Source organism: Heterostelium album (genome assembly GCF_000004825.1).
Source record: "Heterostelium album PN500 unplaced genomic scaffold PPL_contig1, whole genome shotgun sequence".
NCBI classification, from domain to species: Eukaryota; Evosea; class Eumycetozoa; order Acytosteliales; family Acytosteliaceae; genus Heterostelium; species Heterostelium album.
This window is the reverse complement of record NW_008805078.1, coordinates 169,796-184,776: the sequence shown is the minus strand read 5'-3', so window position 1 is coordinate 184,776 and position 14,981 is coordinate 169,796. Positions and strand designations below refer to the sequence as shown.

At 34.4% G+C, this 14,981-nt stretch overlaps 2 protein-coding genes across 2 annotated transcripts; one reads left to right on the top strand and one right to left on the bottom strand.

Annotated features, from left to right (window-relative positions):
- Nucleotides 1-254: 254 nt before the first annotated feature.
- On the top strand, nucleotides 255-11,175 carry PPL_00917 (uncharacterized protein; the record flags this gene model as incomplete). Its single annotated transcript, XM_020571937.1, has 13 exons — nucleotides 255-291; nucleotides 1,119-1,154; nucleotides 1,306-1,425; nucleotides 1,544-1,834; nucleotides 1,901-2,167; nucleotides 2,250-3,610; nucleotides 3,677-5,086; nucleotides 5,162-6,368; nucleotides 6,437-9,031; nucleotides 9,093-10,382; nucleotides 10,463-10,693; nucleotides 10,765-11,100; nucleotides 11,162-11,175. The coding sequence occupies 13 exons, from the start codon at nucleotides 255-257 to the stop codon at nucleotides 11,173-11,175; spliced, it is 9,195 nt and encodes a 3,064-aa protein (XP_020437795.1).
- A 108-nt stretch (nucleotides 11,176-11,283) lies between these two features.
- Nucleotides 11,284-14,281, bottom strand: PPL_00916 (FAD-binding monooxygenase; the record flags this gene model as incomplete). The annotated part of the gene is made up of 4 exons (XM_020571936.1): nucleotides 11,284-11,877; nucleotides 11,930-11,949; nucleotides 12,628-13,942; nucleotides 14,030-14,281. The coding sequence occupies 4 exons, from the start codon at nucleotides 14,279-14,281 to the stop codon at nucleotides 11,284-11,286; spliced, it is 2,181 nt and encodes a 726-aa protein (XP_020437794.1).
- Between the last annotated feature and the right edge of the window lie 700 nt (nucleotides 14,282-14,981).

Below are 14,981 nucleotides of genomic sequence, written 5' to 3'. Positions count from 1 at the left end.
CATTTTTTAATCTTTTGAAGATATTTAATTTATTTTTATAATTTAGATTTAAGTTTGATTTACTTAAACAATCTTAAAAAAGAAGAATTTTTCTCTAATGAAACAATAAATAATAATAATTTATTTAATTTTTTAAAAGAGATCAGGTGAGAAATGTAACAATTAATAAATTTTTATTCTTTATTTTCAAATCCAAATAAAAATAACTATTGATAACATTTGGTGTAAAACATGCACCCTACGTCGCCAGAGACATGCAAGCTCTCAAACAATATATTTTTACTGTAACCGGTGTGATGGTGGATCAATTCGTAGTAGATGAATATAATACCTGAGAAGTCATTATTTATTAAAATATTATTTTTTTTTGCTCAAAAACAATCTTTTTTTTTTTTTTTAATAATTTTACTGTAGAGCTTTACGAATCAAACTCAAACCTGAAGGCCAAGCGACTCTAAACCTAAGAAATCTATAGATGTTTTCACCAAAACTAATAGAGAACGAAGAGATAAATTTAAAGAATAGATAGCTTTCATCAGGTAAGTTTTTTTTTAATTTTATGTTTTTTTCTCTCAATAGAACTCATTCATTTTTATGTGATTTGAGTTGTACAAAGATATTTTTTATCAATAAATATCTGAATTGAAGAAAAAAACAATCTAAAATTGTTATTTCATTTTAATGGTTGGGTTTTTGTTTGCACAGCTTTTTTGGAATTTTAGCACAACGCAAATTTTTTCATTTTTTGGGGATAAAACAATTTTTTTTTATATTTTGGCGAGCAACTTGATCTTCTATACTTTTTTTTTAACCTATTTATGTCAAAAAAACAAAATCACAAAATGATTGAACTTTGCGTTCCAATCTTCATTAATGTCGCTTCAATAACCTTAAGGAACGAACGAATCATAAACAAAACGAATAAATCTTGCACAGATTAAAAAAAAAATGACCCAAACTATGTTTTGATCAATGAAAGCATTTACATTGTTTTCGAAATTACAAATATCTTCATAGCTAGATAAATTTATCAATTCATCTTATTATTATTTTTATCTAATTATTATTAAACATTTAAATTAGTATATTATTTACAAATAAAGTTAATTTGTTTTAAGTGAAACTTATTCATCAAGCAACATCGAATAATGGCAGTAAATAGGAAACTCTTATTGTCATTAACGTTGTTGTTGATGGCACTGGTAGCATCAACATCTGCTGCTGGTAAAGCTAAACTTTCCTTCTACCGTTTAGATAGAAATAAACATGTCTCCCCAGGATATCAATGGTTTGTTTTAAACTCAGGTGTTAACTTTGTGGCTACGAAACTCAAATTAATAGATCTAGAAGTGAGTATCACCCAATCTGGCACACCCCAACTAATGACATGCCAAACCCTTGGTCCATCTACTCCTAATTCCAAAAGTACTTTTCATGTAGAGTGCATATTAAAATACAGTGGTACCTATCAAGTCAAATTTGGAGCAGAAACAACCACTTATCTTCATTGTAAGTATATATCTATATTTATTTTTAAATATAGAATTTATTAAAAATGTATTTGATTTTTTTAAACTACATCAAGACCCAAGTAATATGAGAGTACCAAGTAAAATAGCAGTTGGAGCAACAACCGTTTTTACTGCCGACAATGTTAATGGTATCAAGACCGCCACTTTAGATGGCCTCGCTGCTCCTCTTCTCACACGATACATCAATGACCAATCTATGAGTTTCCAAGTTCCAATCGGATTCCCACTTGGCAACAATAATTTAAATTTATCCGGAGATGCAGGCGAATTATTATTTGGACCACTTCCCGTCCAATTATTTGGTATGTCAATCTATTTTATTAATTTACCAATCATTCATTAATTTATTTTATATACATATATTTCAGTTATTCAATTAAATAGTATTGAAGTTGTTGACTTTGTTGAGGTTCCAACTGTAAAGATCACTGGTATAGGTTTGGATAATATGGGCTTTCTTCCAAAAGTGTTAATGACCGATTCCAGCAACGCTGTTACCAAATGCTTGGTCGAAGTTAAGACAACCTATGTCACCATACTTTGTCTACCAGAAGCCAAAAAACCTGGATCCTACAAAATCGAAATCCATTTAGGCAAATATGGAGTAACCTTGACCCAAAATAATTTTAATTTTCGTAAGTATTATTTTTATACTACTATTCATTTACCATATTTTATTAATTCATTTAATCGTTTCTATAAACAAAATGTATATAGATTCATCACTTTTGATTAGAGAAAGAGTGTTTGATCCCACTAAAGAAAATAAAATGGTGGTCTTTACCAAAGATATTGTCAGAGATAACGTCGGTATTGTAGAGCCGAAATTCTATGATTCCACAAATCCTCTCACAAGTACTCTCTTACCTACAATGGTATTGATATCGAAAGAATTACATTATCAAATCGATGTCACCATTCCAGTAGAGAGAGATTTTCTTAATTCCAATCCAAATCATCAATATAATATCGAAATGCGTTGGACTCCCAATCCACCAACAGTCATTCCAAGTACAATCATTCCTATTTCATTCTCGCGATCCAATCCGGTCATTACAAAGATCTATCCACCCACCGCCAGATATTCTTTCCAAAACTTCGATACCGACCCAGTGATAACACAAATCACCATCTATGGAACTGGATTCGATTCTAGAATCGCACCACAAATTGAATTCACTGAAAAAGGTGCTTTTACCGGTAAATTCAATTGTGAAACCATTCAAATCAACACCTATCTCACATGTTTTATCAAGAGTCAACGTGAAATCCTTACCGAAGTCCGATTAATCTATAATAATGACATTCAATCTGATCCATTCGATTTCAATTTCTTTGGTTTGTCCTGTTTGGGTCGTTCACCAGACCTCAATGTTCCGAATCTTCCAGTGGATTGGTCGTTCACCTATAAGTTCCGTGAGAACGAAGACACTCCCATTGCCGAGAAAGATAACTATCTCTATATTGACAATAAATACGATCTCAACGTCGAGCGACACAAAGGATTGACAGATATCTCCAGCTCGCTATCACCAATGGCAGCGACATTCGATCAAATCAAATATGGTTACTCCTATTACTTCTACAATGACCAGGTCGGAATGCGTAACCCAGACGGTTCCATGGTGAAGCCGAAAGTCGATCCCCTTAAACAGAAAAGTATTTACACTGCAGCCAATTCCAAACCTGGACATACCAAAGGTCTGGTTATTTACGACCACAATACAGGAAGTGGACTTCACATTATCCATTCACAACCATACTGGCCAGCTTTCACATACAACAGTCCGACCGCGCCAACCGGTGAACCACTAACAAAAGCACCACCATATGATTATTACGAAATCAATACACCTAATTGGCTTGGTGATAAATCACTGAATCAACATTTCTATTGTTATACATTCGGTGCTTCTACCGACGTAAACACCGGAATCAATATTGTTTCTAGATACATTGGTCAAAATATTCCATTGATATTCCAATCGGTCCAAAATTTAAAAAATCCACAATTCACATTGCTAAATGCTCTCATAGATCCCAATGGTGTTACAACATCGATAGATCCCATTACAACAGTAAGTTCACCTATTAATAATATTGTGTTAATTTGTCATTAATTTTACATTATTTTTTTTCCTCAGATTTGTGATGCAGAAACTGCCAATGCTTTTCCATCCCTTAAAGATAAATGCTGGTGGCATACCGACATGACAACCAAAAGCGGTATCAAATTGAATATTTTTTCGAAAGCATCTAATAACTACAAAGAAAAGAAAGTTCAAATGGTTAAAGTACGTAAACCTGTCCCAGGTGCTGCTCTCTATGTCAAACCAAATCCTAATGAAAAGTATATTTTGGAGGGTTTCGATATCTATGAGCGAATGCTTGAAACTTTCAATCCGACTGCAAACGGTAGACCGTTTTTCGTTCAGACTCTTCAGATGGGTGGTGCAAAGAGAAAGTACCAAACATTGGAAAATCAAAAACTGTTGGCAAATGTCGAAGACTCTCTAGAAACCACCAATCCGGAGAATCTCGAAAATGGTTACATTCATCACTCCGCTAGAGACCATTCCAAATTGATGTTTAACATGCGCCCACAGCCATGGTCTGATACGAGGTTCGACAATATCTTCTGTGCAGGTGATAGCAATCGTCATAATGGTCAAGGTATACGTGGAGGTGGTGCCGCCTGTTTCTTCAGCAAGGAGCTAGTCAACTATTTTAGCAACAGAGTTGGTCGTTATACCAATATTATACGAGCTAATGAAGAGGATCTCTTTGTCATTCAGTCATTTGGTATCGCTACTATTCCCACTTGGATGAGATTGGCTGTGATCGACATTCTAATTACTTCTGAAGATACAATGATCCCACCAACCGGTAGCATTTTTGAAACTCTCCAATATGTCACCTTCGATGGAACGAATTACGATTTTATTCCAACCTATCCTCCAACCTTATCGGTCTTAGACGACAAGCGGAAATTCACAGTGAACATATCTATTTACCGTGCGTCGAGCAGTGAAACTATTGAGTGGGGTTTGACGTGGTCATCCAAGGTCAAAGCACATGCACCCAACCCAATTCACGTCCAACAACTGATGGCAATGGAAACTCCAAGCTTCAAATTGTGCTATTGCATTGTGGAGCCATGTAACCTTGCTAATGCCCTGCGTTATGACACAACATTTGATCTCACTACCAACCCATTTACGTACGTCTCATATCTACCGGTGCAGTTTTACTCTCAATACACATCCTTTACAGTACCACCCGATAATCCATTGATATTTATCGACAAATACCTACAAATTATGAAAACCAATATTGCTTGGCCAACTGAAATTCCAAACTTTGTTATGGTTAAATCAAATGGACCGACCAGATTGGAAAACGATATTCTCTATATTTTCAGTCTCACATGTCAGGAGGAAGTTGCATATGCATTAACTTTGAAGATTATTGATTCACTATTAGTTGACAAAACTAATATTGATAATACAGTTATTCAAGGAATGGCATGGGCAGTCTCCAAACATATTAACAATGTAAGTCCATAGCAATTACATCTAAATATTATAAGCCATTTTTAATTTAAAATTTAAAATTTAAAATTATTTTAGTTAATGACAAAACAAACAGGATCAACAGTGGTTGGTTGTTTCAGGAATAATCCGGAAGCTACGTTTGGTGTTGATTTAGAGGGTGCTTCACTTGGTAGAGTTGCTCCTCCAACTGCCTATTGGTATGCTGCCACATTTTGGGATTGGATGGATGAATTGGATGACAAAACACTTGGCCCTGATCCGAACATAGTTTTTGGTGATTTCAACACTCCATCCGTAATTCCATGGACCGAATTATTGAAGAATGTTCAAAATTGTCAAACTATCAAGTCGTTATATGATTCGCTGGATGCCAAATACCGAGTTAAAGTCAATGAGAATATTTTGTATTACAACGGATATCCAGAACCACCAGTAGTTCCACCTGTCAGTGCAAGTACCAGTCGTTTCAATTTATTATTACAATTGACATCAGACAATATTCCATCTTATACAACTGATGTTCTCAAAGAACTATTGGTTGATCCAGGCTATTTCACTCAATCTCAAATCTCAAATCTCGATCAGACTGAAATCGACAAGATTTTCGATTCACTTGCACTTTGGCACTCCACCAACGATACAAACTATGGAATCAAAACAGTCTTGGAAACACCAAAGAGTTCAGCTCAAGCAAACAAACCACTTCAATTCTTGTCGTCTCTCCTCCTTACTAATCCATTGGAACCATTCGGTATTTGTGAATCATCGCAGCCATCGGTCATGAGATTGTGTGATCCATTTTCTTTGGTTTCACTCACCAAACTATTGCAAACTCACATCTATTCTCACCATGAGCTACTCTCATTGGAATCAGACCTAAAGTTCTATTACATTGATAGTAAGCCCGCAGGATCACCAGTGTTGGCAATTGCAACACTCAAAGGTAGAATATGTGATTTCACACTTGTTACTCCACCACTAAACACTGTTCAAATTCAAGAGAGTCTTTGTTTGGGAAGTGGACCAGTCATTTATGGTGTTTCTCCTCCCAGCGTTAGACCGACCAACGGTAACTATCCATTGGATATCTACGCATTCCATATCAAAGCAGGTATGACAGTGAGCATTGGAGATCAAGATTGTCTTCAATCCAACTATATCAACAGTACCTACATCCAATGTATTGTACCACCTGGTTCCGGAATTCAATATATTTCCATTTATGACGTATCAACCGATTCATATGATTCTCAATCGACAGAGTTCACATTCTCATATGATTGTAAGTGGTTTTTTATTTACTTTATCTGTGTATTAAAATAAGACTAACTTTTATTATTATTTAAATAGTACCAACCGTTGATTCTATTTCACCAATGATAATTCCAACTACTGGATCTCAGCTCATCATCAATGGTAAAAACTTTGGAATAGACAATTCAACAATTTCAGCTACGATTGGTGATATTCTTCTAAATCTTGTATCGGTTAACCATACAAACATTATTGTTGATATTCCGGCTGGAACAGGTTCCAAATTATTCATTTCTTTGAAGTTCAATGGATATACGATTCCAAACACTCTTACATTCTCTTACCAACCGCCAGCTATTACTTCGTTCACACCAACCACTGGTAATGCATTGGATATCTTGAGAATCGATGGATCTGGATTCGGTAGCAATGTAACTGGTGTCAAGGTTTATGTAGGAATCAAAGAATGTACAATTCTTTCAGTCTCAGATTCAATCATTAACTGTAGATTACCAGTAGGAATCTCGAACAAATACATTTCGATCCAAACACCAAACACTCAACTTGTCATGTCAAGTCAATACTTTAGATACAAATCATCGGTGATCAACTCACAATCAGGATCGATTCCAACACTAGGAGGATTAATGCAATTCAGAGGTAGTTCATTTGGTGACTCACTCAATGATATCGCCTATGCCAAATTTGATTCTCAAGCTATTGATTGCAAGTCATTCAACGTATTTACCGAATGTATGATTCCCAAAGGTATCAACAATAACATTGAACTCAAGATTGCATCCGGTGATTATCTCAACACAACACTTGTCAACGTCTATCAGAATCCTGTTATTGCATCTTTGTCAGCATTGCCACAGCTCAACACTCTAATCATTGAAGGATCCAATTTAATTCCAAATCAAATGCCATATGATCAAAACTCATGGATTGAACTCACTAATCAACAATCACAAATAACCAAATTCAATGAAACATTTGTTAATGAAGCCAAGATTTCAGTGAATTCCAATGTCCTACAATCACAATTCACTTCGGTAAAGGTTGTTATTGGAGGACGTCCTTCCAATGTCATGAATATTCAATACAACTTTAATGTATTTGTTCAACTTTATCAAGACAATAATTTTGATGGAATAAGACAACCAAATGAACCATTGTTAACTGGAACAGTTATCTTCTCAACTGGAACTATCAACCAAACCATTTCTATAACTGGAAGTGGAGGTGTGCTCACCACAGCGGCTGGAATTTACTCTGCCATCATTAATGTCGGTTCCAACTTCGTGGCTCCATTGAATAATTTTAAGGTTGAAGTGTTTGGTAGTATCACCAATCAATACTATATTCCAATTTGGGAAAAGAAATCTTGTGTTAAATCCTACACAACGACCGACGGACAAACCATTGTCACACTCCAAGAAGGAACAATCAATTTGAGAAACTATGGAATTTGTTCCAACACTCAAAATTGTTTATATCCTATCACTGTTACTTCTCCACCTCAGTGTATTGCCACATCCACCAATGACGTAGTTACTATCACCCAAGGAATTCCACTTACCCTAACATTCTATATGGATAACAATTTTAATGGAATTAAAGATGCCAACGAGAATGCACCAGATCCAAATGTTATTACCATTATCTATTCAAAGGATGGAAGTGGTATTAACAATCAACAATTTGTGTCATCCGGACAAGAAACACTTTATGTTTCGAGTGGATTGCTTAAAGTTTCATTCCAATTCGATCAATCATCAAAACCAACACTCTATTCAATCGTCAGTGGTAAAACCTATGATATTTCCGGTGCAGTATCCGATTCATTTGGATTCTACAAATGGAACTACGATTCTGTACCACCGGTTGCATTCTACAATTCATTGAGATATAAACTATCTCTTCCAGTCGGTAAATATAATTTACAAACACTCCAGAATATGGGGTGGTTAGTTCAGAGCAATAAGATTTCCAACGGTATAATTACAGCAATCAATGCATTCAACAATAACCAAAGAGTTACATTGTCATCATCGAGCACAGATATCAATTCGGTTGTCCTTCAAACCAATGCACCATTGGAAATATCAGTTTCACCATTCTCCAATGTTTTGATTGAAGTATCCTATATCCCAATGTTCAACTCGTTCACAGGATTAGATCAAGCAGGTGGTCAAACATCCGCTGAATTCTTCTCACCCTATCTTACTCTCCCATCGATTTACTATGGTACTCCAAGCTTCAGCAATGTAATGAATTGTCAATCTATCAATGGAAATCAATCACGTGTTCAATGTATAATACCACAGGGAAGAGGAACAGTTCAATTGTCAATGAAATCAACATCACCATCACAAGAACAACTCTATCCATTCTCAGAGTACAAGATGCTCTACACAAACACTGTTATTCAAGGTACTGTCTATGAAGATACCAACGCTAACAATCAAAAAGCTTCTGATGAAAATGGTATTGCTGGAATTGTTGTTAAGCTTGGAACCACATTTACAACAACCACCAATGCTGCTGGTTTCTATTCGTTCACAGTGCCTTCAGATCAATCAAGTTATGTACTCTCTGTTGTTTCAACTGCTACCTTCTTCCTACCAACCGAAATTACAGTCAATCCAACTCAATTGGTAAATCAAAACATTGGACTCCTCAGATACGGTAAGTTTTGAAAATGAACAATTGATTCAAATTTATAATATTAATTTTTTTATTTATTTAGATACAACAAAGAAATGTCAAGTAACACTCACCTCAGGTACTAAAACTATGTATCTACAATATGGAACGTTTAACCTTGCAGACTATGGTTGGTGTAACCCTCAACTTAGTACAACATGTACAATGAGTGTGATTTCAAGTACAACTCCACCAGATTGTGCTGTGGATTTCAATAACCTCTCCTATGTCAGAGTTAGATATGCCAACCTTGTCAATTTAAATCTCTATATTGATCAGAATTTGGATAATATCATCAATGATGGTCCTTCACCAGGATTATTTGAACAAACAGTCACCAAAATATACAATTATTTCCCGGACAATTCATATTCTTTGGTTACATACACCGGAAGCACTAAAGCAAATATTGATGTTACAAACAAAATTATGGTTGAATTTACACCAGTCATCAATACTCGACCAGTGGTATCTGGTTCTACACATATTATAACCAATGGTCAGACATTGAAATTCCCATTCTTCAAATACCAATACTCAGCTCCATCTCAGAAATTCTTTGACCAACCAGGTAACACTGGTCAAACACTCGAACTTCCAATTGGAGTGTATGAAAATGGCTATCTGTCTGGACTTCCAGTGTCGTGGGTAAACAAAGTGAAATCATTCACAGTGGCCACATCACTCAAAGTTTTATTAGTCTACAATGCTAACGCACCAGACTCTTATGGTGTTTTCTATACTGAAGGACAACAAGGTGTTACATCGCCAAATTTGTTGAAATTCATTGTTTACTCAGATACCGCACTGGTCACAAACAACATCAATATTCCGGTCACTGGTGGCTCGTTCATGATTAACAATTGGTCAAGTCAACCTCCACAAGTTAAATATTGTGCAGATACCAATGCCCCATATACAATTTGTCCACTATTAGCTGACCAATCGAAGTATCAATGTCCAATTCCCGCTGGCTCATGGAACTGCAATATCGACATTAAATATGGAAATTTGGCATTGTATGGAAACTACCAATTCAGTAGAATTCCACCCACGATCACAGGACTCGTCAAACAACCATCGAGATTGTTTTCCAACGAACTTTTGATCAAAGGTGAAAACTTCCCCCCGTCACAAGAACTATCTTCTTTCTATTCCTCTGTATCTTCCGTGAAAATAGATACATATTCTTGCGTATTGGTTTCATTCATCAACTCCACCACTATCTCATGTTTAACAGTTGCTTTTGGAAATACTATGCCTGACTCTGGTGTCATCTCCTTGAGAATATCGAATCAACCAATGACCTACACCTATACCTTCAACTACCTTTGTAAATATATTTAACACTTTTTTCAAGAAAATGAATTTAATTACTTACCTTTTTATTTTTTATTTTAATTATATGAATAGCTTCGAAATGTGCTGGGGCTCAGATTAAAAATGGATTAGCAACCTATAACTATGCAATTGGAACAAATATATATACTATTTATACCTTTGATACTCTGGTTTGTTCATGGTTTTGCTATTGCACTGTTTCCACAAACCCTATTTTTAATCAAGATTGGAATGTTGCTATGAACTCAATGACATACTCTGCAACTAGACCATCAATAATTAATATGTATTTAACTGTATCATGTAAGTATTTTAAAAGTATAGTGAAATCTATTTGTACCTGATAACTAAACTTATAAATCAATTCAAAATAGATGCAAAATGTATTAGTATTACTCTTTATCGCGTACCAGGTACACCTCGTCCAATCCCAAGAACCTTTGAGAAGGGAACTTATACATTTACTGCTGCCGATAGTATGTATGCATTGATAACTCCACAAATCGGTTGCAAAGTTGTCATGTTTTTGGATGACTCAACATCAATCACAGTGGTTTCATCATTCGATCCACAAAATTTCCCCAACTACCCATGGAAATCGACACCACTATCCAAAATCATTATTTCTGACTTCGATGATTACGGTGGTAACCCAGTCACATCATCTGGACCGCTTGTTTCTTCACCACCTCTACTCGGAATGGCCCAAGGTAACTTCAAAAAAACTTTGTAGTCTCCTTTGAAACCAAACAATAAAAATATCTTTAATAGATCACCTACAATAAAATGCACTTTGATTCTTTTAAAGAGATATTCAATTGTCTGAATAGATATGTAAAGTTATTTTTTATATAAGAATTAGGATAATGTATAAAATATTAGTTGCAACATATTTATTTAAATTGAATATTATTAAATATTTTAAAAATGATTATTTGAGCTTCATGATCATTAATTTGAAGATTAGTTAAAGTTGGTTCTACTTGTTTTGATTTTTTTGGTAGTATTGGTTTAAGTGGTACTGATGATTCCTTTTGAATTCTATTCATGTATTTTATGCACATTCCGACTCTGACTATTGCGAGGATAAGGCAAACTAAAGAACAAACAAAGCACACAAAGCAGAAGTAAAGTCCAACTCTTGGTCCCCATTCATCTCTATCTTGTTTCCCAGCCAAACTGGCACACCATTTTGAATGACAATTATAACTTTTTCTAAAGGAATTGGGTAGAGTTATAATATTGACAATAGTTACTATATGGAGTGTAAGAATAATAGCTGCATTTATTACTACCAATATAGAAGCGACAATTGATTGTTTCGGTGTAATTTCAAAATATTGTGAACCTATTGAAAATATATTCAAAATGAGTATAAACCAAAAGCAATTGAACATTAAGGAAAAAAGGTCTCCAAACAATTGAGGTGGTGGTCTTTCCATATCACTATAAGTCTCATTACTTTTGAATATTCCAGAAGAATTATGCTAATTTGAATTAAATTAATAAAATACTTGTATCGTTTTCCTAAATACTTACTGTTTCTGTTACTGCCTCAACTAAATTATATGTAGTTAAATTAAATGCACCAGTTTTAGGATCTATCTCAGTTTTAATAGAATACCAATTTGTTTCAATAGAAGTAAAATTAAAGGGTAACAAAGAAACTGAAAAGATCTCTAAAATTACCCAATTGATAAAAATATGTTTTAAATTAATCATTATAATTATTGTTAACTAATCTATTCAGTTTTGAAAACAGTTAAAAAATTAATAACTACAAAAATTTTAAATAATAAAATTTAAAAAAAACTATTTATTGGGATTAACACTATCATCAAAACCCTCTCACTGATTAAAATTAACTTAAATTTTTAATTTATCAATAAATAAAATAATTTAAAAAATCTTTATGATTTATTTAAGGTTTGCTTGGAACCCAAATTTTTTTTTAATTTTATTAAATCTAAAAATTACAGTTATCAATTTTATTTAAATAGAATATTCCAAAAGTTAATAGAATTATCATTCTTGTTGATCGAAAATAAATTTAAAAGATTCAAAACAACGATTAATCTCCTCGTTTTGGTAGATTCCATAGATTAACTTATCGGGTCTCACCACCACAATAACCTTCGAAGTGATATCATGTACAAGTTGCAGGTGAGAGTGTAGTTGGTTGTCGATATCCTCTATTTGCGAGTAGTATTCCGTAGAATCGTCGATGTGCTTCATACAATCGATGGTTTCGTTCACTCTTAAAATTTGGAAAGCCTTGGCATTGAGTAATTTGCAATACTCTGAATTCAATTGTAACTTTGCCAATGCTTCAATATCCTGTTGACTGGAGAGCGAGAAATTGAACAGTAACAACGAGAATCTATATCCAATTGCATCATCGAGTAACAATGTTTTTTGGTTCATTCTTATCTCCGGTTGAATTAATGGTAATCCAACTCTTTCTTTTCGGTTGACACTCAACGGTCTGAGGAACTGTGGAACGAAACTCATTATAAAGCTTGGTCTACACTGGAGATCGATCAAGAAGGAATCTGCTCTTGCTCTTGGCTTCATTCCATCGGCTTTGATAAACCTTACAACCGCTGGAATCGATACCAGTAGAATGAGAAGCATATCTCTGACTCTGGAAAATATCTTGGATCTCGACATAATTACACCACCTGCACCTGTTGTATTTTGAGCAATCAACTCCAAATCCGGTCTTCGCTCCTGCATGTAGGTATTGAGAATCTTTTTTGTGTGTTCATCGCTAATGTTATTCTTTTCATTAAGGAGGAGAATCAACTTTAATTTCCAAGCCAAATTCAAACTGTCGCGGAGTCCACTACTGATTCCAAGACCGAGGAATGGCGGGAGAGAATGGCAAGCGTCACCAACCAACATCATTGCACGATTGTCATACCATCGATCAGCAATTCTTGTGTGAAAAGTAAAGACAGAGTTACGAATGATAGTTAGACGATTGGGATCCGCTCCATGATTGACCAGCAGCTCATCTACATGTTTGGTCTCAGTGATATAATCTTCTTCGTCGCCAGAGAGTAGAAATTCATAACGGAAATGGTTATCTGGTTTGGGGAATCCAACAGCAGGTCTCTCAGGTTTGCACATGAACTGGAAGAAATGTGGTAGCTTTGGGTGATCTTGGTTTAGGATCAAATCAATTGCCAACCATTTATCGTCACCGGAAGTACCAGAAAAGTTTGAACCCATTGATTTTCTCGTCGGGCTACTTGCTCCATCTGCTCCAATCAAGAAACGTGACCATATGGTTTTCTCTTCACCGGTTTTCATATTCAAAACATCGAGATAGACAGTGTCGTCGGAATCATTGATATAGTAATTTCTCATCACCTTGTGAGCCAACCAGACATCGACACAATCGAATCTTCCTACACCTTTTCTTAGGATTGTTTCAAAAGTTGGTTGATGCCAAAAGATCGACCGAGGATGTCCCAACTGAGTTTTCATTGGTTCAATTATTAAAATGGTTCCGTCATCATATCTCCTATTAAATTTTACAGGTAATTCCTTATGGAATAAAATTGATTTAATAAAATCAGTCGAAACAAAAAGAAGAAGGATAAGGAAAAGGTAAGAAAACATTGTGAAACTTACATATGATTGCTTTATTATATCTTGATCTAATCCAATGTATTGAAGTATTCTTAGGGCTTCATCATCCATGTGAGCAGCTCTAGGAATAGAATATGGTTCATGATTGGATTCGATTACCAGTGTCTTGATACCTGCCTTTCCAAGTATGTTGGCTAAGGTAGCACCGTTCGGGCCGTATCCAACGATAACCACATCATAGTGATAAAGAATCTCTTCGTCTCCTTCCGTTTCAACAACATAATTTGGTTCCATAAAAGAGGAGTAGTGATAATAATTATTGAATATTACAAAAAAATATAGAAAAGTCTATTGATTTAGATTTAGTTTTTTTTTTTTTTTTTTTTTGATTTTAAAATGACTCTGACGAATTCGGGTCTATTTATATGTTTTTCTTTCGATCAGGAAATTTCTAAACCGATAAAAAATTAAAAAAATGTTTTGAAAAAAAAACAAAACCAAAAAAAATCCAACTGTTGGGTAAGGTTTTGTTTTTTTGCCTTTCCAAAAACGAAAACAAAACCTAACCAAAAAAATTTTTTACCTAAAATAGCAACAAACAAAAATATTTAACTGGATTGATGAGATTTTAAATAATAATTAAGGCCCTGTTAAAAAAAGAAAATTTTAGGAACAGTATGCTGAACCTCAAATTCAAATAAATATTATTTTAGTTGGCGAAAAACTTGTAGATGATTGGAGTTTAAAATAGTTTAATAGCATTTGTTCAATGATGACATTCAATAAATATGATATCATTATAATGCTATAACACCGCGGTAGTATTTAGAAAATTCCAGATAAAATCTGGAATAATTATTCAATATCTCTACGAGAATCTTTAATATTATAATAAAATAATTTTTAATTCGCCACAAACTTTTTATTTTTATTGAAATATATGTATACACCATGAATCTCTATATATCTATGAAAAATATAGCAATATTTTTAA